This window comes from Onychomys torridus, chromosome 13 (genome assembly GCF_903995425.1).
Source record: "Onychomys torridus chromosome 13, mOncTor1.1, whole genome shotgun sequence".
NCBI lineage: Eukaryota > Metazoa > Chordata > Mammalia > Rodentia > Cricetidae > Onychomys > Onychomys torridus.
This window is the reverse complement of record NC_050455.1, coordinates 23,370,207-23,392,374: the sequence shown is the minus strand read 5'-3', so window position 1 is coordinate 23,392,374 and position 22,168 is coordinate 23,370,207. Positions and strand designations below refer to the sequence as shown.

At 43.1% G+C, this 22,168-nt stretch overlaps 1 protein-coding gene across 4 annotated transcripts in view; it reads left to right on the top strand.

Moving 5' to 3' along the window:
• Positions 1–22,168, top strand: part of Epb41l4a (erythrocyte membrane protein band 4.1 like 4A) — a 204,375-nt gene that overhangs the window by 100,627 nt on the left and 81,580 nt on the right. For all 4 annotated transcript variants that reach the window (XM_036204697.1, XM_036204698.1, XM_036204695.1 and 1 more), the window contains 4 exons: positions 10,691–10,742; positions 16,355–16,433; positions 20,465–20,562; positions 21,350–21,470. In XM_036204697.1, coding sequence (XP_036060590.1) covers positions 10,691–10,742; positions 16,355–16,433; positions 20,465–20,562; positions 21,350–21,470 — 350 coding nt within the window. The remainder of the gene's footprint in view (positions 1–10,690; positions 10,743–16,354; positions 16,434–20,464; positions 20,563–21,349; positions 21,471–22,168) is intronic.

Here is a 22,168-nt window from a genome sequence, read left to right as displayed (position 1 = left end):
AGCCTGGAAATGAAATGGGCAGATACAGGAGACAAGCTGTTTACTGGGGGAGGCATCTCTGAGGTGCCATTCCCAGTGAAGGAGCTGTTGGCAGATGATGTCTTGGCAGAATCATTTTTCTTTGTGTCTACCACCATGTGTCTACTGGTAGATTGTGAATGCCCCAGTGGATGGCCCCACAACTATCCACGTGTGGGCAGCACTAATCAGACTCAGTGAGACTGATGATGATGGTGATGATGGTGGTGGTGATGGTGATGATGGTGGTAGTGGTGGTGATGATGATGATCATGATGATGGTGATGATGGTGGTAGTGGTGATGATGGTGATGGTGATGATGGTGGTAGTGGTGATGATGATGATCATGATGATGGTGATGATGATGATGGTGATGATGGTGGTAGTGGTGATGATGATGATCATGATGATGGTGATGATGGTGGTAGTGGTGATGATGATGATCATGGTGATGGTGATGATGGTGGTAGTGGTGATGATGATGATCATGATGATGGTGATGATGGTGGTAGTGGTGATGATGATGATCATGATGATGGTGATGATGGTGGTAGTGGTGATGATGATGATCATGATGATGGTGATGGTGGTGGTAGTGGTGATGATGATGATCATGGTGATGGTGATGATGGTGGTAGTGGTGATGATGATGATATGGTGATGATGGTGGTAGTGGTGATGATGGTGATCATGGTGATGGTGATGATGGTGGTTGTGGTGATGATGATGATCATGATGATGGTGATGATGGTGGTAGTGGTGATGATGATGATCATGGTGATGGTGATGATGGTGGTGGTGATGGTGATGATGGTGGTGATAGGGCATGAGTTGGAAGGGGGAAGAGAGACAGATTGGGGAGTCTAGAGGGGTTAGGGAAGTTAGAGGGAAGTAGTAGGGGGTAGATAAGATAAAAATACATTGCAAACATGAAATTTTCAAGATTAAATAAAATATATGTTTTAAAGAAAGCTTTTATTTTGGCTAAGCATGATGGTCATGCCTGCAATCTTGGGGCAAGGGCATTGGGCAGGAGAATAAGAAGATCAGTGCTTAACCTAAGCTTCACAGTGAGACTCAGCTCCAAAAACAAAGGACTGCGTGTGTAATTCAGTGATAGAATGCTTGCCCAGCATGTATAAGACCCTGAGTTTAACCCTCAACAAGTGTACATGTGCGTGAACGCATGTGCATTCACACATACCCCCCCATAGTCACATTGACCTAACAACACCCATCACCACACACACAGACACCACACATACACATAACACACACACACACACACACACACACACACTCACATTGACCCCCCATCACACACACAGACACCACACATACACATAACACACACACACACACACATTCTCACATTGACCCCCCATCACACACACAGACACCACATACACACATATTCACAGACACATTCACACTTACCCCCACCACACACCCACACACATAACACACACACACACACACACACTCACACTGACCCCCCATAGACACCACATACACCATACACACATACCACATCCACACATACTACACACACACACATACACACACACTCACACTGACCATACACACACACCACACCCACTCACCCCCACACAGAACCACATACACATACAACACACACATACTCATACTGACCCCCACAGACACCATATACACACTCACCCACACACATAACACACACACTCACACTGACCCCCCCACAGATACCACATACACACACAGACACCATACACACATACCACATATACACATACCACACACACTCACAGATACACTCACACTGACCCCATACACACCACACACACTCACCCCCAAACAGAACCACATACACACATCACACACACACACACACACACACACACACACAACCTTCCAGTATGACGAGGGTAGAAAAGGCATGGCCAGGAGTGGTTTTGGAGAAACTTGGCCATCACAAACAAAGTCACCATAGGCTTAGGTGGATTGTGGGTGTGTCTCTCAGGGAACAGGAGAGGACAGAGAACAGCACAGAGGCAAGCAGGTGGGTAGGTGGAGCAAGACCGTTCTGATTGCTTTAGTTTCTCAGTGAAATACCAAGGTCTTCACCTGAGTGGATGGAAGGTAAAGGAGATGTTGGGTTTTGAGGGTGGCATAAAAAATGCCAAGGGTTGGGCTGGAGAGATGGCTCAGAGGTTAAGAGCACTGGCTGTTCTTCCAGAGATCCTGAGTTCAATTCCTAGCACCCATATGGTGGCTCACAGCCATCTGTAATGAGATCTGGCACCCTCTCCTGGCCTGCAGGCATACATGCAGGCAGAACATTGTATACATAATAAATAAATCTTTTAAAAAAAATGCCAAGGATTTTCTAGATAGAATAAGATATAGTAGGATTCTGTTTGACACTGTAGGCAGTGATGAATTTAAAGTGATACACTGATTGGTTTAGATATGAAGTGTTTCCCCAAAGGCCCACGTGTTTGAAGACTTGCTCTCCATCTAATGACATTGCTAAGAGGTGAGTAGATCATGAAGGCATTAACTTCAGTGAAGGGTTAGTCCACCGAGAAGCTCATAGTGAACGGACTTTTGGGGCCCAGCGGGGGAGGTGGGTTGCTGGAGGGCAGGCCTTTTGAGTTACAGCTCAGTGTCCAGACCTGAGCTCTCTTTGCTTCCTGATTACCTGAGATGTAACAAGCCATCACCTCATGTTCCTGTCACTGCAGAGTGATACGCCACCATGCGTAGCTTAAACCCATGTGTCCCTTAACCCTCTCCTCCCCTAAATCGATTCTTTCAGGAATTTGGCCATGGTGACAAGAAAAGGAATTAATTCAGAAAGTCTGAACCTTCGGTTGTGTGTAACCATTGGGTGTCTGCAGAAGGGAGACATGGTCACGGTGAACTCTGCGTCTGCACTGAGTAGCCATTGCAGAGGGAAGAATGTGTAAGGGACTTGAAGATGATTACAAGTGCATGTTGTAATGGCTAATAAAGCACATGAGGGTATCGTGAGGGCCAGGGGAAGGGAAATGAAAAGCCACTGGGATCACTGATGTCTTAACGTAGTCCGATGATTAGAGATGTGAGCTGAGATGATAACAGGAGCTGATAGCTGAGAGCAGATCTTTTTTTTTCCTTTTTCCCAGAGCTGAGGACCGAACCCAGGGCCTTGTGCTTGCTAGGCAAGCGTTCTACCACTGAGCTAAATCCCCAACCCGAGAGTAGGATCTTGATATTAAGGTTACACATTACTGTTCAGACACCTCCAGGGAGTGGAAAATCAGTTCTTAGACCCGACTGGTCTATATTGTTGGACAAGTTAACTAACTACTCAGCATTTGCTTCTTCATTAAAATGGTAACTCTGGTAGTATATACAGCATATAGTTTATACAGTTTATATATTGACAGTAAATAAGTTGATTCCTATAAAGTCTTCAGTAGTACCTGGCATATGACAGCAGTTGAATAGATGTGATTAAATTCATCAAGTCCCTTGCCTTTGTTATTTCTTCAGTCCTCAGAATGGTGCCAGGGTCCATGGGTGATAGAAATGGGGGCAGTGATACTTTATGAGGAGCCAATAGTGATTTGTTGAAATCTACCTCTGTTGAAAAACAGAGCTCCCTCCTTCTGTGCAGATGGCTCCAATGACAGGCTGTCGTTTGGGTCCATACTAAGGGATTGCTCCAGTATGGTCCTCAGGCTTTAGTCATTCATACCAAGGAGCAAATTAAAGTCATAACCTATTAATGTTGCTTAGAGGCCCTGGGATCTGTACCCAGAGGCAACGGGAAAAGAACACATAGCTGTTGACACAGCCCTGGACGTCTTGGAGTGCAAGTGTGAATTGTCTTGAGTCCTAAGCTCCCAAGGATGACCTATTCTGTCATTCTTTGTGGCTGTTGTGACTTAGACTCTCTTTTGACTTATTAAATCAAGAAATTATTTTGTTATTTTAAACAACAATAACAACAAAATGTGTGTGTGGCAATTCTTTGGTTTGCAGAAAGCAGGATTAAGGTAGCCTGGTTGTAGCATGAATCTTAGAATGTCTTATTAATAAAATCAAACCCAAGGCCAGTTATTGGGGGTGAATGCTGGAAGATCAGAGAGACAGAACAAGCCACAGCCTCCTCACCTTGCCAGTTCCTCAGCTGGTCTTGTTTCCTCAGACTGGAAGCCTCTGAGTCTTTATCCAGCAGCTGAACTGTGCTGCTCAAAGCCTAAAAGCTTAACCAGCCAAAATGCTGAACCAGCCAAATGCTTCTAGTTTCCGGTCTTCATGCCTTATATATCTTTCTACTTTCTGCTGTCACTCCCTGGGATTAAAGGCTGGATTTCTGGGATTAAAGGCATGTGTCAAATGCCTGGCTGTTTCTAATGTGGCCTTGAACTCAGAGATCCAGAGATATTTCTGTCTCTGGAATGCTAGGATTAAAGACGTGTGCTACCACTGCCTATCCTCATGTTTAATATTGTGGCTATCCTGGGGTCCTCTGACCCCAGATAATTTTATTGGCTTGCACAATATTTTGGGGAACATAATACTACCACACCTGGTGGCACAGGCCTGTAATTCCAACTACTTAGAAGGCTGAGGCAAAAGAATCATAGGCCCAGGGCTATCCTGGACTATGTACAGAGTGGGTTCAAGGCTGAGCCAGGCAATTTAAAAAGTGAAGAAGGGCTGAGATGTCGCTCAGTAGTAGAGTTTGTGCAGCTCAGAGTTTTTGGAGCATACCCGAGACCCTCAATTTAATTCCCAGAACCAAAGAAAGGAGAAAGAAAACAGGAAACATAAAAATCTCATTCTTAAGTTCTTTGGTTGTCTGTTTTGTAGACAGATCTCACTGTGCAGACCCGGCTGACCTCTTCCTCCTGAGTGCTGGGATTAAAGTCGCCCAGCCATTCCTAAATTCTTAAAAGAACCATCATTACATCATTACTGTAAACTAGATACAGTAAAACTATGTATATAGTGGATTCTGGCTGTTTTTATCCCCTGGAGTCCTCTCTCCTCCCCTTCCCTCTGCCTTTGAAAACATCCGTCCCAACAAGCCTTCTTCCCGCTTTTTGATCTTTTGTGTGTGTGGCCCACTGAGTTCAATTGTGGTTGCCTGCATGAGTGGGGGGCTTTTTACTGGAACCTGGGCAACTTATCCATGTCCACACCACTGAAGAAAATGATTCATCCATCTCTGGGAACCATTAGCTGCTCATATTCCTTTAGTGAGGGGTGGGGCCTCAGGGGTCCCTCTCCCAGGCATGATGCAGGGGTGCCATGCACAGGTGGCTGCAGTGAGTTCATGAGTGTGGCAAGCCATGCCATGCTCACTTCCCCTCCTTTGGCTCTTGTATTCTTTTTACCACATTTGTGATGTTCCCCGAGCCTCACAAGACTGATACAGACGTCCTCTTTAGGAATGTGCCCACTGACCAGAGGCAAGTCTGCGTTCTCCACCACCCAAGATATGGCAAAGCTTTTTGTCACTGAATGCTGTCCGTTCTTTATTGAAATTGTCAAGGAGTCATTATACTGTGAGAAGTAACTCTAAGGAGACTCCGAATGAACAGTTAGCAATGGTTGTGTCCTGAACTGAATGTCTATTTTGAAGGTTGGGATATTGATTTAGTGGACGGTATTCGAATTTAAAATTTTAATTCTGAGACTGTTACCTAGAAAATTGATGAAACTGTGACATTTACCAGCCAAGGTGAATGAAAGAGGCCCAGGGCGTTTAGCCAAGACTGTCAGAGACAACGAAGGCTCTGTCATTTTTCTCCTCCTTACACCAGTACTGTTATTAAGATTGACAGGCTGCGGAAAGAAAGATACGGAACTGCTTGCCTCTTATGTCCTGGGGAAAGACTAGGAGCAGAGAGGACAGTGGTCATGCCTCGTGAGTAGCTGGGTGTTTGGGGCTTATGTTAGTAAGTAGGCTGCATGAAATGGGGTGAGGCAGAAAGGTGTGTTTCGATTTGTTGCTATTTTTGTACAGAATAGGCTCTTGTCCAGTTTGTGAGTTTACATACACACTAAGGAAGGGGGGTTAAAGTAGAGAGGAATGAGGAGGTTTTCTAGAGAGGTTTTCCTAGAGAATACAGGCTGTTTCTCCTTGGGACCATCTGGATAGGCACGATGGCACACCCAAGCCCAGGCCCGAAGTGCCACTGGTTGTCATTATCGAATAGCGTTGACGTCTGTGTTTATCTTTTCCCATTCACTCTGTGTGGCAGAAAGGACTAGAATAAGCAGAATAAGCCCCTTTTTTTCTTTCTTTCTAAAAATTATCTACCAGCCTGGTTTTTGTTGCTGTGACAGAGTACTTGAGACTGGTACATTAAACAGATTGACTTCGTTTGGCTTATGGTCCAAGGGACTAGATGTCCAGGATGAGGCAGGTGCATCTGGCAAGTCCTGGTGCTGGGGTAGGCAAGAGGAAGAGACACAGCAGGAGGAGGGGCCTTGCTTTGTAATAGCCCTGCTCCCGTAAGTAGTCCATCCCCAGGAAAGCAGCATTAATCCAGCCCCGAGGGTGACATCTCATGCGCTAATCGTCTCTCAAAGGTCATACTCAGCACTGTTACATTGGGGACCAAATTTCACCTTGAGTGTTGGGAGAGGACAAATGGTACCCAAACCACAGGGTGCTTCATGAGTACTGATGTCTTAGTCATTGGGTAGCACCCATGTCAGTATAGTGCTCTCTTGCAGAGGACTGTGCTGTCACTTACAAGTAGGTCCACTTGCTTGAGCAGCAGTAGGAGGAGAGTTAGGGAGGTGGTTCACTTGGTAAAGGGCCTGAGTTGGGATCCCCAGCACTTATGTAAGTCCTGGGCAGGGTGAGGCTTGCCTGCAACTCAAGGCTACAAGGTGGAGATAAGCAGATCCCTGGAGTTCATTGGCCAACTTGCCTAACCAAGTTAATGACCGCCAGGCTCAACGAGAGACTCTGTCTCAAAGCATAAGGTGTATCACAAAGTTGGGAGGAGGAGTTAGGAAGTTAGGAAGGAATATGAACAACATACATAGTATGCATGTATAAAATTTTCAATGAAAATATTATATATGAAATATATAAAAATCAGTAGAAACAGTTAAGGAAGACATCTGATACAGACTTCTATACTCCACATGAATCCACATAAACACATACACACATCACATACACACAGGCAATTGAGACAATTGACATGTATTTTATAACAATATAAGGTTATTTTTTCCTCCATACATAAATCTTCAGGATTTTTTCATGAACATATTGTTCAGTGTTTTTTCATAGTATAGTCTTTTTGCATTTCCCTTGTGTGTAATTTTAATATCATGTATGTACTCATTTTATGCACATTTTCTCATGCTCTGTACTATAATTCTATGTCTGTATGTCACTGGCTAGGCTTTAAGTACCCTGAGGTTAGAGGCCCATCTTACTTCCCAGGAGTGCCTGGTGTGACATATAAAGAGTATCAATAGAGAGTGTTCTGGGCATGTTAAGTAGCTTAAAGCCTGCTTCCAGAACCGTAAGAATGGGATATTGCATTCAGCATCAAATTTCAGTAGCCTTTTCCTCTTGGGTGTGAGCAGTCTGGTGTGCTCTGTGTGAACAGAGATGTGCTGTTTGATTGCTTGTTGATAATGAGTGGTAACAGTGCCCTCATAACTGTGGCTGATGTGGTTCCAAGGTCGTATCTCTCCCTTGGTTGAACATAAGTGGATTTTGCATTTCAGGGTGTTGGCCTGTGGAACCTGGTAGATTGTGTTTATTGTTTATGTTCTGCAGCATTTATCATTGTCTGACCTCCATCACCTCTGCCTTCCATTTTGATAAAATGAGATTTGTGCCTGGCAAGCTCTGGATGGATGCGTAGTTAGCATATCTGATGTGCAGGGAGTTGATTGAATGGTCTTTGGCTGGATCTTGCTTTTCTTTGCTTTGGGCAAAACTGTAATTTCTGTCTCATCTCAGGAACTTTACTGTGCTCTTTTACATGAAAATTCAAATCATTCCCATGGAAAGAGGTTAAATTGTACAGATTACCATTCATGTGCTTTGTTTGGTACACCAACCATACTTTCATATCTCTTAAAGATAAAAGCTTCCTTTCTGTTTTCTTTTCATGGTCTTCCCAGTATTTGAAAAACAGAAAATGGCACAGTATATACACAGACTGAGCTCCATGGTGCACCATTAACACAGAACTTTTATGTTCTTGTGTACCAGTCAAAAATAAACACCAGAAAGCAGTTTATTACCCAAAATGCCCTGAACCGAGCGTCTATAAAAGTTGACACTTTGTAACCATTTTAGAAGAGACAGTTTAGAAGCTTTGCTCTCATTGGCTCCTTGCGGTTTCAATCTTCCCATCCCACCCATTCCTTTTTCTGCACTTCTTGTATCCTTCTGCGTGAGATGTAAGTCCTACAACTAAAGCCTAGTATTTGGACCAGCTTTGACCTTGGGGATGATGGAAGAACCTAAGAGGGCCCACCTGCCTCCAGTACTCTCTCTTATGGGCTGTGTAGATGGGTCACCAGCCATTGATGATGTCTTGAGCCCAGCCTGGTGATACCCAGAGAGAAAAGAGCCACTGACCTTCAGAACTCGGAGATAATAAATGGGCGTTGGTTGTTTGAAACTTCACTTTTTTTTTTTTTTGACAATTTGCTCTTTAGCAGTAGAAACCTAATCAACTGTCAAGTGGGTGTTTGTGTTTCATTAGCTTTCCCTCTGAAATACATAAGCATACTCAATTCTTTAAAAAAGGAAATTTTATTTCTTACCCCCCCCTTTTGTGTGTGCACTTGCAAGTGTGAGAATGATCATGTGCTGTTACACATGTCACACGCAGGTTGCCAGGCTCGAACAGCAGTTGCTATTATCCCTTGAGTCGCCTCCCCAGCTTCAAACCTTTTCACTTACACCAAAGGAAAGAAATAGTCCATCTGCTTTCTGTTTCCATTTCATGGGAAGAATCCTTAGCTTCATACACAGAGAAGAATGAGTCTGCATTGTGTCCAAAATACAGAGCAACGGGTGGGTTGGTTTTGCTCTGCACAGTGAGCCCCCATTTCCCTGTGAACCAGTGTGTTGGCACCAAAGCAGCATCTTTGGTCATGGTGGGCTCCACAGAACTTCCCTGGTTACAGCCCCTGATTCAAACACCTCTTCTGTTTTAAGTCGGTGAACTTGTGTGTGCTGGCTACTTTGTAACAATCTTGGAGAAGTAGCCCTGCCTTGAGAGAGTGTGGCAGATGGGTGCCGAGGAATTGAGGCTAGTACTGCAGTAATATGCCTTACTGGGGCACTCAGTGTGAACGCTTATCACATGTCATAGATCATTTGAAATAGAAGGGAAGAGAATCATATAACATATTGGAACCTCTGTTTATAATAACGGTTCGCCCAAGGGAAGGAAAGGGAACACTGGTAGGTAGGTTCTCCTGGACCTCCCTTGTAGCCCCTGATTCTCTCCTGAGTGTTGGGGGGCGGGGCCAGAGGGAGGAGCACGGCGGGCCTGGGCGGGGCTGAGTGATCTCATCAGGGTTAATGCGGAAGTGCTGGGAATTCGGTGGCCATAGTTGCAGGATGCCAGCTCCTCTCTCCCCCCAGCTGTGGGAATGGAGCCTTATTTAGGCAAATGGAGATGGCTCCTGGGTGTTCGTGTGGGCCCTCCATATTTGTCTAGGGTAAATGATGGAGAGGCGCCATCTGTTTGAACCCATGGGCCCTTCAGTGCCTCCCATGAGAGCCTGAGCCGCCTCTGTGTGACTGTGGCTTCTCCCTGTTCCTCTTGCAGACAGAGAGCCAAGGCTGCGGGGCTTGCTTCTTTCAGTGATTTTTGTTTCACAGGGGAAAAGGAGAGCCTGTCTACAGGGCCAAGAATTCCCTATCGTGCCTGCCATTCTAGGCAATCTTAAAGGTTGATATGAATTAGTAAGCAAATACCTTACATGGGCTAAAGCCAGTTATACCTTATACCTTAAAAATGATCAGGTGTTACCTAGCTGTGGGTGAGCCAGCTAAAGACTGTGTGAATTACAGCGTCTATTCTGCATAGGCACCCTGTGGGGCACAGAAAGAGCTTTTCAGTTCTTGGTTGCATGGTGATGGCAAGGGAGATCCGGGAAGAAATCCCCACTGCTGTGCTCCAGATTCAGGACCTCAGTGGAGCTGAACTCCCCTCTTGGACCCCAAAGGACGATTTGAGCTTATTTGATTGCTTTCTTCCTAATGCCTAGTAGCAATTGTTACAGGTTATGGGACAGCTAGTGAAGAGGTTGGGGACATTTTATGGGGAGACATGACTCGGGGCAATGAAGGAGGGCTATGGAAAGACACTTAGAGGGTCTTCTTAGTGGTCACTGTCTTCCAGGTAATACCACTCATTTGTAAGTGTCTGGCAGCCATCCACCCTTCTGTGAGTAGAGCCCAGCTAAAGAACATTGTTGCTCTGGCTCTCCCTGGACGCCAGCAGCGAGCGTCTTCTCTTTCTTTAGTAGTCTAGCCACAGTACGCTTCTTAGTGAGTCTGTGGATATGACATGATGCATGATTGTTTACTTGTCCAATATTTAAATAGCATTTGAATAATACTTCAGAAATACTCTTGATGCAAAGGTGGACGAAAAGCATCTAACTTTACAATTGTCCCTTTCTGTCTTACAGTACTGGCTGGATCCAGCAAAAACTCTTGCGGAGCACAAGGAGCTAATCAACAGTAGGTATTTCATTTTAATTTTGTGAGAAGTGACTTGGGCATGGTGAAATGTTTGTGATTAATTTAGTGCTGGTGAGGGAACAGAGAATCATTCCTGGGTTGTGTGCTGTGAGACCCTCTAGACTAGGGTGGGCTTAATTTAATGAGATGCTCAGGATCCTGGGATTATATCCACTGTGTCCTAGGGATATACCTTCTCTTGTTTTTTTTTCTATCTGTGACTTTTCTACATGCTTGTCTTTAAAACTCGACCTTAAAGAGAAGCAAGGGGTAGATAGGAAAGAGTTGGTTCCTGGGTTATGGAATGTTTTGTTATCGTGCCACAGGGCCTGTGACATGAGAAGTTTCTGACTTCGAGGACAGAGGCCATTTCTTGTCAGGGGTTAGCTTTGGGAATGATCAAAATTAGGCGAGTTGGTGTAGTTAAATACCTATTCTTTAATCTTAATATCCATTCCCAAGGTTTTGTTTATAAACACACTCACAAACTTAAGTATGCAAAAGAATAATCCTTTACAATTTTTTTTTTGTGGTAAAATTAAATAAATTAAAAATTTGAAACATTTTGTGTAAGTCGACATTAAATAATTCACATTGCTATAGCTATCATATTGTCCCAGACTGACTTCTGTAGCCTAGGAGTCATTTTGTTCAAGTTTGTGACTGACTGTGAATCAGAACCTAGCGGCCTTCTGCCTTTGGGCCCCGTCGCTGCCATGCCTGTCTGCCCGTTCTCGGTGGTCCTGTTGGTTGGGTGAACTTTCATGGAGCCCAGCATAGGAATGCAGCCATACCTCAGAAAGGACTAGAACCCTGGAACTGCAGGACCCTCAGGAGCAGATTCTCTGAACACCAGCACCATTGTTATTATCTGCTTTCTCCCTTTGTGGAAATCACCAAAGTTTATAAATTACAGCCCTGGCCCATTTGAACCAATTTTAAAAAAAATGGCTATCAGAAACTCAGGAAAATTTTGGGTATGATTATTTTAAAATAAACTTGCAGGTTTTTCCTGAGGTAATAAAAAAGCGTAAACTTTTTAGTGGAACACAGCGGTGCATGCATATAATTCTAGTAAAATAGTAGCAACAGGGGGATTGCCACACACTGAGGCCAGCCTGGGCTACGTAGTGGTTCCAGGCCAGCCTGGGCTACAGAATAAGTCCTTAGTTCAAAGCAGACAGTCACAGGGGCTGGAGAGATGGCTCAGTGGTTAGGACACTTTCTGCTCTTCCAGAGGACCCAGGTTTGATTCCCAGCACCTACACAATAGCTCATAACCTGGGTAACCCCAATTCCAGAGGATCCAATATTGTCTTCTGGCCTTCCTGGACTACAGACATACATGTAATGTATAGACATACATGCAGACAAAACACCCATACCCATAAAAGCGAGTAAGTCTTTCAAAATATTTTAAGGTGAAATTTTTTAGAAATAATTTATTTTTATTTTACTTTCATGTCTGTCTGTCTGAAAGTGTCAGATCTTGGAGTTACAGACAGTTGTGAGCTGTCATATGGATGCTGGGAATTGAACCCAGGTCCTCTGGAAGACCAGACAGGGCTCTTAACCACTGAGCCATCTCTCCAGCCCATTAAGGTGAAATTTTAAAGTGTGCCTACTCAATGTATTAAGATATTCCATTATTTTTCAAATGCAGTAATGTTAACTGTGTGGTGTATCATATGTATAAGACACAGTCTCAACTGAAGAACTGTGTCATGGAAGATTTTTTTGTCTTATCTCGTGAACTGTTTCCATAAGGGAGAAAAATAGCATGGTCGGTGTGAGTAGCCAAAATTCTCATAGGTAAATCTGGATGTATTTGTCCTAAACTAAGTGGAAGTTCATTATTATTATTAAGACATTATGAATGATAGATTGGGGGATTCCCAGTGTCTGGTTCCTACATTTTTTTTCTTTGATAAAGCAAAATGATATTAGCTTCACTTTAAACGTTTCTTAATGTTGATCTTGTTAAAGGGATGGATTCCAGATTCTGCTGAGTTAGTGATTTGCTCCTTCAACATCCATCTTTGTAGTTAGTCTTAGATAAGAAGCCAGAAAATGTCTGTCTAGCAATATTCTTGCATATAAGTGACCATTTCCAGGGCCGTAGATTTCTCTACCAGGTGCTCCAGGTGCTCCAGGTCTGTTTCCCCAGGCTGTAGAAGACAGTGCCCACACAGCACCAAATACTAGGCCTGAGTAAGCTTCCTTCTCATCCCTATGGTTGCAGGCAAGCTGCTTAACTCCTCAGCGCTTCACCTGCTCTGTGGTGGTTCCCAGGCTGTGGCCGAGAATGAAATATTCATGAATTTGTTGTTGTTGTTACTGTTGTTTGAGACAGGGTCTCACTGAATATCCTTAGCTGACTTGGAACTTATGATGTACCAGACTGGTCTTGAACTCACAGAGATGCGCCTGTCTCTGCCTCCTGAGTGCTGGGATTAAAGGCGTGCTCTGCCACACTGGGCAGTACGAACTAACACAAGGCCCTCTGCATGACGGCAGAAAAGGCCAAAGCTCTTAAAGACAGTAACTCGAGCTGAGTGGTTTTCATTGTGCAATTTCCAAGTTTCTGCTTAGCTACCCATGACTGGACAGAGATGAAATGTCTGGGCCGGGTGACTAGGGGTCATCTGTCATGTCCCACAGAATGACATAGTAGCTCTGGGGTCTGTAGAGGGCCTCTTCTCTTTGTGCACATCTTCGTGGCATGCGCTCCTCCCTGCCCCCCTAGGTGAAAGCCCAGCCGCCTGCGGGCACAGGCAGACCCATCTGCTCAGGAACAGAGCTTGATTGACACAGACCGTCAGCCGTCGGTCTGGACTTCCTGCCTCTTCTAAATATTTAATAGTCTTGCCTCCCTGGTGTCTGTGTTGAGGGGTGTGTTTGTCAGAAATACAAACAGTGATTGACTACGCATAAGAACCAAATATGTGGAGTACTGATAGGAAATTAGAGCAAAGGTTTTAAAATGTCAATTTAAAAAAAAAATCACAAAATGTAAGAAGTAACTCATGAAGGAAGGCAGAGATGAAGGGAGAGGCAGGGGCCTGCTCTTGATGTCCCACATATGTGGTTAATAGGGCTTTGGGAGAGTACAAAACATGTGTGAGTATGTGATAATAGCCAATAACATGGTTTGTATGTTATAAATGAGCTTTATTTTTATTACTGGATCTAATTTGTTTCTTTCACCCAGCATTTAAGTTATGACTTCATTTATTTAACTTAAAATGAAAGCGCATTAGAGTTTTCTATATCACTTATGTGGCGTCTGCTGTACTCACCAGGCACATGCCATGCTTTCTGTCGGTGGTTGAGAGCTTGGGTGAAATAATCAGTTGCAACACTGACAGTCAGTTGGAGCACCAAGTAAAAAGCCCTTTTTAAAACAAAGGAAGCGGCAGCTGGGAGGTGGAGATGGGGGATCAGGATAGGGACTTCAGATGAACCTCAGCTGTAGAGCAAGTTCCAGGCTAGCATGAGCTGCAGGAGATCTTGCTTCAAAATAAAAACAAAGCATATTGGTTCTATTAATAGTTACTGCGAGCTTGGAAGTTCAAAGTTTTGAAAACAGTGCAGTCCATCCACTCACTCTGAAGTAAGAATTGTTTTTAGGAGTGGCTTGCTACAATATAACAGCAGCCACGGGACCATGGTACTCCTGTGCGATGTTTTGACTGTATTTCCCCATGAATGTGCAGTGCCAGGCTTTGTTTCTGAATTTTTTAATTTTGTTTTTATATATTTTGTCTACAGATTTAGTTCTTTTGTGTGTGGTAAATGAATAAGAAGTATCTTTTTTACGTATGTGAGGAAATATTTCTCTATTTAGAATAGTTAATAGGGCTGGAGAGATGAGTCAGTGGTTAAGAGCACTGGCTGCTCTTACAGAGGATCTGGGTTTAATTCTTGGTACCTGCAGGGCAGCTCACAACAGTCTGTACTTACAGTTCCAGGGCTCTGACACCTTCCTCCAACCTCGGAGGGTGACGGACATGCATGTGGTGTGTGCATACATATATGCAGGCAAACACGCATACACATAAAATAAATGAATTTTAAAAAAATAGAATTGTTTAAACGCAACAGATATTGTGCTATCACATGGCTTATTATCTTTCTTAAGAAATATACATGATTATGAACATTCTAGATAATCAATTTGCAGAGTACTGCTACTTCCTTTTCCCAGCATTTGCCACAGTTTACACTTCCACGGGTATTTTTTCCTGGGACAGACAACATAGATTAGCTTTTTTTTCCCTCTGAGGTGTCAGGACTGTAGACTGGTGACCCTCTCCACATCAGCACACACAGATCTCCACCGTTCGAATATGCTGGGGCTGGTCCATTGTCCCGTGGCTGTGACTCATGGACACAGTCCCCTCTGCTGCTCAGTGGTCTTTACAGCCTTTTGCAGAGAAGTTTAGAAAACCTTCTTCTTGATAGTTGATGTGATAAGTGGATGGCTTTAAAAGGTCACTTATGCATTCTTGATGGTGAGCAGAGCCTCTCCTTCCTACCCCCTTCTCTCAATAATGAATAATAGGAAAATATAAGTTAATGAAAATTGTGCACAGACTGTCCAACCAGAGATGAGAACCAGGAACATTGTGGTATTTTGGGACTTAAGTGTTTTCTGTGTTTATGTGGGAACGAACATGCGCTTTGAATTCATTTCCTACTTTCAATGCCTTTTCCATTTTGTGTTCTTATGTCTTTAGAAATATTTTGTAAATGTTATTCTGTGCATGTGCACGTGTGTACACATGCGTGTGTACATGTGGGTACATGTACCCACATGCAAAGACTAGAAGAGGATGTCAGGCATCCTACTCTGTCATCCTCTGCCTTAGTCCCTTGAGACAGGACCCCATATGGAACAAGGAGCTAGATTATTGGCAGTCAGAAAACTCTAGAAACTCCTCTGTCAGCCCTGCATGGTGCTGGGGCTACAAGAGCATGCGAAGCCACACTCAGCCTTTTGCATTGAAATTGGGATCTGAACTCAGATCCTTTTGCTTGTACAACAAGTACTTTTACCCACTGAGCCATCTCTCCAGCCCCTAATTCTGTTTTTTTTTTTTTTCCCCAAGTAAAGACCCTTCCATTTTAGCACAGTTTAAATTCAAACTCATCAATGATTTTTAAAAGTATATATAAGCTTGGCATGGTGGCACATAAGGATATTTTAATCTCAATACTGGGGACACAGAGGCAGGTGGATCTCTGTGAGTTCAAGGCCAGCTTGGTCTATATAGCAGGTCTCAGTTCGGCCAGCCAAAATTTCATAGAGACCCTGACTCAAACACACACACACACACACACACACACACACACACACACACACACACACACATTATGTCAGTGGATACACAGTATACCTAAAGGCAAATTGTAGTACTAATATTATTTGATGTGAGAGTGTAAATCTTAAAATATAATTTTTATGTAAATGAACTGTCAATGGCTTGAAGTAGATGTTTTTTATATTTAATATAAAAATACTCCATCTGTGAGTATAATGTGAGTTACATATTACAATGAAACTTTGATTATAATGTGAAATATAATTAATTTTTACTTTTTTTTTTAAGCTGGACCTCCATATACTTTGTATTTTGGTATTAAATTCTATGCTGAAGATCCCTGTAAACTCAAAGAAGAAATAACCAGGTATAGTACTAACTTTTATCTTTTAATAGTGTGTTTTATATGAAAGGCTGTATTGAAAGTGGATTCAAAGTTGGGGCTAAACACCTGGGTGTGTGTTGAGCTGTGTCTTGTGATACATCTACTGTGAGGATTAAATTTTAGCCTTGCATGAGGCCGATCAGATGATAGATGTGTTTGGAAAGCAGCAGGAACCTGGGTGACATGTTGATAGATTCTGCATCTGCTGTGACAGGATATTCCCTGTCATTGTTCAGTGTGCCTTTGGCCTTTGTATTTGTGTAAGAGCAGTCATTTGAACTGCAGAGGGAGGGCATTTGGATGCTAGTTTTATGCATATGGATATATATTGAAACGCCGGTTATTTTCCTTTAATTAGTTGTAGCTGAAATATCAGCTGTTTAAATATTTCACTTATATTTGCAGGAAATGAAAAGATAATTACTTTATTAATATTAAAAAGGGAGAGAAAAGATCAGTATTAGAATGTCTTACTTCACCTTTATCTCCAAAAACTATATTTCAGTAAAGACGGATTTATTATTGGAATTGATTATATAGATTACCAAAATAGTCCAGACCAGCATTTGAAAGTGCCTTCTAAAGAGGGGCGGGGGACATCAGTGTCCTGTTGAACTTTTCTTGACCAGTGAGCTGGCTGCAAAAACCAAAGCATTTGTCATAACTCAGATAGTTAATGTTCCAGTGAACTTTTATTATAGGCTGAAGCAAAACGTTATACATTATGTGAAAAACTGGAAATCATATCAACAAAGGCAGCCTAGTTTTTTTCCCCCTTTTTTATTCCATCCTTTTGTAGATGCATATGCATGTGGGGGGTTTGTGCATGTGGAGGTCAGAGGTCAAGTGTCTTCCTCAATCACTCTCCTTCGTCTTTGTGACAAGGTCTCTTATTGAAAATGGAACTCATTCTTTGGCTAGACTGGCTGGCTCTCGAGTCCCAGGGAATGTCTGCCTCTGTGACCCGGAGGTGGATCTACAGGAATGCACCGCTGTGCCTGGCTTGTGATGTGGGTGCTGTGGACTCAAACTCATGTTCTCTTGCTTGCTCAACAGGCACTGTGTTGACCTAGCCACTTCCCAGCCACTGTGCATTCTTGTATCTTTCAGCTCAGACATTCTTTCCTCTTTATTTTGGACTCACTGGGGTTCCCATCCCACTCTGACTGCACGTGTAGGCCTCATCTTTAGATCTGTGTGATATCTGCCTCCACATCACCCACCTCCATTTGCTCCTGAGCACTCTGGAAAGACAGTGCACACACCCTTCTAGCACACACCTTTCCGTGAGAAGGGAGTTGTTCTGAGAGGAGAGGTATTTACATTAGATCTTCGTGGGGGGCAGGGGTGGGAATCAAGTCTAAAAGTGTAAAACTGCTTTAATATCCATAACTTATTAGAGAACAGCAAAGTCATGTTTTGTTTAAAAACTGAAACCCCAAAGCTAAATTCCCTGATATGCTGTTAAAGGAAACTCTTTGTGTGGCCAGTATTTCAGTGTTTGCAAGTTTAAGTTCAGCTAGGTCTTGTGTCTCATGCTTGTAATCCTAGCACTTGGGGAACTGCAACAGGAGGATTGCCATGAGTTCAGGGCCAAAAAAGCAAGCAAGCAAGCAAGCAAAAACCCCAAATAGAATGATTATCTTGATTCTGTTCTCTGGAGCATTATTCCAGCCTGCTCTGGATTGGTTTTTAAGTTTTCCATAATTTTTTATGAAATATGAGATAAAGGAGACTTTTGTGTATATAACCTCACATCTAGCTGGTTGTGTAATTTTGAGAAAATTGTGTAGCCCTTTTTAAAAATCTCAATTTTCTGTCTACATAACAGAATTACAGGATTTCCATGTAAATAGTTGTTTTTTTTTTTTTTTTAATCATACTGTTTCTTCTATCTTCCTTGGCCCTCTCTTACCACTCATCATCTTCTCTTGTGGTAAATGGGGTATTTCTTACAGGGAGATGACTGGAGGAATTCGGTAAGTTAATGTGTGCACAGTGCCGACTCCAGTACAAACGATGTAGATGTTCCATTGGCAGGGTAGCTGGAGCGGGGAAAATGGTGGTCGTTTTGTATGTTTTCATTTGTTGCTTCAAGAAATAGAAAAAGACCAATGTGGAGCCCTGAGATACAGGCCTGTCAGTTCATCAAACAATTAGTCAGAACTTTCTGGGCATATGTGTTCCTTTAGCTGTAGTCTGCATTTCTGGAATCTGTATGTTAAGACTGGACCCACCCACCTACTCATTCTTCCTTCAGGAGTGTCGTGCTCCGTGTGACCACGTGACCAAGGAAAGGCCTGGCTTCCATCACTTGAAGAGAACATTTTTATACTTCTAACTATGTAGTGATTTTTTTTTTTTTAATTGAGCTTAAAAGAAGAAGGACAGTCCTCTTTACCTCTGAAAGGCACTCCTTACCCTTGAGCAGACCGGAAGGCGAGATGTGGGTGGTGGCTGGCCAGGTTTTAAACTTGCAAGGCTCCTGGGCAGGGGGTGGAGAGGAGTGGGTTGCTGCCACATTCTCATGTATGTTGTGATTGGATGTGGATGTCAGGGATGGCTTTCCAGCGTTCTAGGTTTCTCTCACACGGGCACCTGAGACTGGTGTGCCAGCTCACCTCAAGCCTGCAGCCGCTGTCTTCTGGGAATGGCCAGTGTGGCCTCCAGCATTTGGATTTCCTCCTCGGACTGCCGCTGTGAACAGGTGGAGAAGAGATTTATCACAGATGATTTCTGAAATCCATTTATTTTTCTTGTCTTTGCCTCTCCCAGTGATATCAAGCGTCACCTTACAAAGGAAGGGAAATTACAGGGCAGCCTGAAGGATGCGGGTGTGTGTGTGTGTGTGTGTGTGTGTGTGTGTGTGTGTGTGTAGCTGGATGTGCTGGTTTGTGATGCCGCCTCATAAACCGCTGCCTCTTCTCATCCTGGGGAAGGAAGCCGGATAGTCTAATCAGAGTCACAAAACTCCTTGTGTGCGTGTGTGTGTGTGTGTGTGTGTGTGTGTGTGTGTGTGTGCATGTATAGACCAGAGATTAGCCCTCAGGCACTGTCCACCTTGAATTTAGAGACAGGCTCTCTCACTAGCCTGGAATTCATCAACTAGGCTGGGTGGGTTTACTGAGAACTCCAGGAATTTGCCCATCTCTGCGTCCTGAAAGCTGGGGTTATAAACACACCACCGTGTCTGGGATCAAAGTCTGGTTCTTCTGCTTGAACAGTGAGCACGTTACCAACAGAGTCATCCCCCAGCTCACGTAGAGTCTCTTGATTGGGAGGTTCTAGGATCCAATTGCTTGGGCTACAGTTCTGTTTCTGCTGACTAACTGGCCTTGAGATCTTGGGCAGTTACCTCGTCTACAGAATGAAGATAACAGGTCTGACCTCATTTTTCCAGGTTATTGTATGTAAAATACACCAGATTTTACATTGTTGAAAACACGTCTTGGTGCTGTGATTATTAAAGTTATCACAGAATGAGCAAAGCTGAAATGATGAACAGGGTCTTAATAAGAGGGAAGATACAGGGAAATGCACCACAGTGTTGATTTTGTCTGGGACACATGATTTTGTTGAGCCTTGTCGATGACACATGTAATATAGGTAGGATCCTTGTAATTTCTTCCTCTTGAGAATGGTATCTGTTGAAGTACCAACAATGACATTACATTTAATCTTCTCAGTGATACCATGAATTGTTACTATCCTTTCGCAATCCTGAGAGGCGGCTGGCCTTTAGGGAAACTAAGTAGCATTGACAGGCAACAACAGATGTATCGAGCAGCAGAGCCTCCGTGCAAGCCAGGCCCGCTGGGCTGAGTTCAGTAAGGCTGAGTTCAGTAAGGCTGTGAGGCCATGTAGTACGGTCGGTTGGGCTCCTCCCTCCCTGTCCGTTCAGTAGACTTTTAAAACTAAGGACCATTGGGTTTTCTCTTGCTCGTCAGGGCCTGAACCTTCAAGTCTGAGCAGCATCAGAGATTGTTAATCTCCTTTTTCCATTTCTCTTTTAGATATCAGTTTTTCTTACAGGTGAAGCAAGATGCCCTTCAGGGCCGGCTGCCCTGTCCTGTCAACATTGCTGCTCAGCTGGGAGCATATGCCATCCAGGGTAGGTTCCTCTTAAGTTTATTTGCTTCAGGAATGCTTGGAGAAAGTATTAGAATTTTTATTTGTATGTAAGTTTATTTTCTGGGCACATTTCAAATTCAATGTAGGCAATGTGAGACAGCCTGGCCTTTGTTCTTGAGACACTAGTAGCCTAGATATTATATAGAATAAATATCCCAGGCAGAATATCAACTAGACTAATAAGGTTGACCTTAGATTATTACAGGAAGAAGTTGATCAGAAATTTCTGTTTTTTTTTTTCCCCTGCTTCTTTGTGCTAACAGTGGCAGGACAGCCCAGTCCTGTATAGTGTTTCTGGGAGCATCCCATGCAGCATGGTTGTTTGAAGGCCATGCATGCTCTTGGTGTCATTGTCTGAGAGGATATATTGGGATCATCTCTAGTGTTCCTAGAATACATACCCTAAACTCTAGTAGCTAGATGATGCAAAATGTTCATATTCATTTTATTTCATATGTACTGATAACAATAGTTTAAATAAAATGATGATAGACTCTGTGGGAAAGCAAAAACATAGACTTTTATTTTCTAAATCCTAATTTGTTTATGCCACACACATATCTTTGGCGAAGTTTTTTTAGTAATCTTTTAGCAAAGTTATTTAGTAGTTAGCTACATCAATAAATCAATAAGGCATTTGAAGGAAAATGTTTAAGCATGATAGAAAAATTCCATTCCTTTATTTTTTAGAAGCAGTTTCCTAAAATACCCTTACCTGTGATAGTTAAGAAAAAACTATACGAATAAAATTACATTTTGTTTTCCAGCCGAACTTGGAGATCACGACCCATATAAGCATACTGCAGGGTATGTGTCAGAGTACCGGTTTGTTCCTGACCAGAAGGAAGAGCTGGAAGAAGCCATCGAAAGGATTCATAAGACTCTAATGTAGGATCACGCTTCTTGTTATATCAGCCTTCACCATTGTCGGCTAAGACAATCATAATGTGTTTCCAGTGATAAATTCCTGTGCTCTGGACGCTGGTTTTCTTTGCTTCTTTTATAACTTATTTATTATGCTCATTGAAAATTCCAGCTATCTAAATAAAATAAAGGTGGCAGTAAACCCAGTACCTAAAGACACCACACTTTTGGTTAATGACCTCTGACCCCCCCCCATATAATTTCCATAGAGAAAATTGACTTTGTACAGATTTATGCACTGATTTCACATCAGCAGAGTCATTCTCTAAGAGCTGGGTTTTGTAGTTTTCCCCATCATACTCTCTTGTGAAATCCTACAATGTACATATACTACTTTTACTTACATGAAAATAAGTAAACATGCCTTTGTGTCTTTGAGATTTGCCCCATGGTGAGTATGTAAATCTTTAGAATTAGAAGCAAAAAAATCCTGTCAGGGCCATAGCAGTGAGTCCGTGCTCATGAAGACACTGGCGTGGCGTTTCTGCAGTCATTATGCTATCCCTGCATGCACCTCGAGAGTTCGCATGCTCCTCTGGGAAGGTTTGCAGTTAATGCCCAGTGCATTGAAGTTATAATTTAATTATAGTATTTTGGTTAAATCCTCTATACTGGTTAACTTTGCTTTTTTGCTTCTTGTGTAACATTTCCCTTTGACTATA